This window comes from Penaeus monodon, chromosome 19 (genome assembly GCF_015228065.2).
Source record: "Penaeus monodon isolate SGIC_2016 chromosome 19, NSTDA_Pmon_1, whole genome shotgun sequence".
In the NCBI taxonomy this organism is placed as follows: Eukaryota; Metazoa; Arthropoda; class Malacostraca; order Decapoda; family Penaeidae; genus Penaeus; species Penaeus monodon.
In genome coordinates this window covers 23,105,221-23,106,396 of record NC_051404.1, presented here as the reverse complement: position 1 = coordinate 23,106,396, position 1,176 = coordinate 23,105,221, and the positions used below count along the sequence as shown (strand labels likewise).

At 35.6% G+C, this 1,176-nt stretch overlaps 1 protein-coding gene across 1 annotated transcript in view; it reads left to right on the top strand.

Moving 5' to 3' along the window:
• The window catches only part of LOC119585135 (ubiquitin-conjugating enzyme E2 K-like), a 15,575-nt gene extending 14,470 nt beyond the window's left edge, over positions 1-1,105 (top strand). Inside the window, exon 5 of the mRNA XM_037933766.1 lies at positions 166-1,105. Coding sequence (XP_037789694.1) covers positions 166-302 — 137 coding nt within the window. The 3' untranslated portion in view covers positions 303-1,105. The remainder of the gene's footprint in view (positions 1-165) is intronic.
• Positions 1,106-1,176: the final 71 nt, after the last annotated feature.

Sequence of the window (1,176 nt, the reverse complement as noted above, 5' to 3'; positions counted from 1 at the left end):
CTTCATCATTGTTGAATTAATTATTGCCGCAACCATCTTATTTCCATCTATTTTTGCACTTTGATGTCTACACTTACCAAGCACTTAAGAATTTCAGCTTCAGATTTCAGCATGTACTTTACTAATCCTATACAAGTTACTAATTATTGCATGATTTCCTTTCAGCTCCCAGAGGAAACAGTGACTTTGCCAACAAGGTTCGATGTTTGATGGACTTGGGAGTAGGGGAGCAGCAGGCCCTTGTTGCATTATCATCCTGCAACTGGGACATGGATCGGGCAATCGAACAACTCTTCTCATAGATGCGTGTGGTTGGGGACGCATAGGTAAAGTAAAGAAAAAAAAAAGTGAATGAAAAAGAAATGGGGATTTGCACTTCATCATTTCATTGGTAATAATATCTTTTGAAGTCTGGTTGCTTGCAAGGCATTGCTCTGGTGTTCTTATGGATGGAGAAGCATTGCAGCACAATGAGTTAAGCTTGATTACCTAGCCCAGGGCTTAGTCCATATCTGAATGTGGTTACTCAGTCAATGATTTTAACAAATTTGAATGTGAACTTGGGCTATGTTTATATGAACTCTGTAGGGCTGTGAAATAAGTATTTGTCCTGTGTTATGCATGACTCATTTTGGAAGTAGTGGCATACTTCTAAGTTCTTTTATAGGATGGCAATAAAAGTCAAGAGACTCAGCTAAGTGACATGAAACATCTTGTTAAACACCAGTTTAAGTAAAACTCATTGCCTTCATTATCTTGTTAATAAAAGAAACGTTATAAACTGTGATTTGGTTAGGCAAGGTTTGGCATATTTTTTCATACATCTGTTATTATTCTTTCTCTGTTGGAAATTGTTTTGCCCATTATGATCTCTTTTTTACTCTTTTTTTGTTAATGAAAGTGGCAGGGTGTAATTGTTTAGCAATACAAGATTGTGAAAAGATATTTCTGTTAAGTCACCAATAAAATTCCTTTTTAAACAGTAGTGTAGTAAAATGGTAATTCTTTTTGTTCATATTCTTTGGCATTATTCTTGATGGAATTCTTTGATTTCTCGTACTGTATCCACATACATTTTTTCCCCCTGTTTGCCTTGTTTTAAGGTCTGTCCAGAATTCTTATGATTCTGATCAGTAACTGTGTATCCACATAATTTCTCCACTGTTTGTGTTAAGG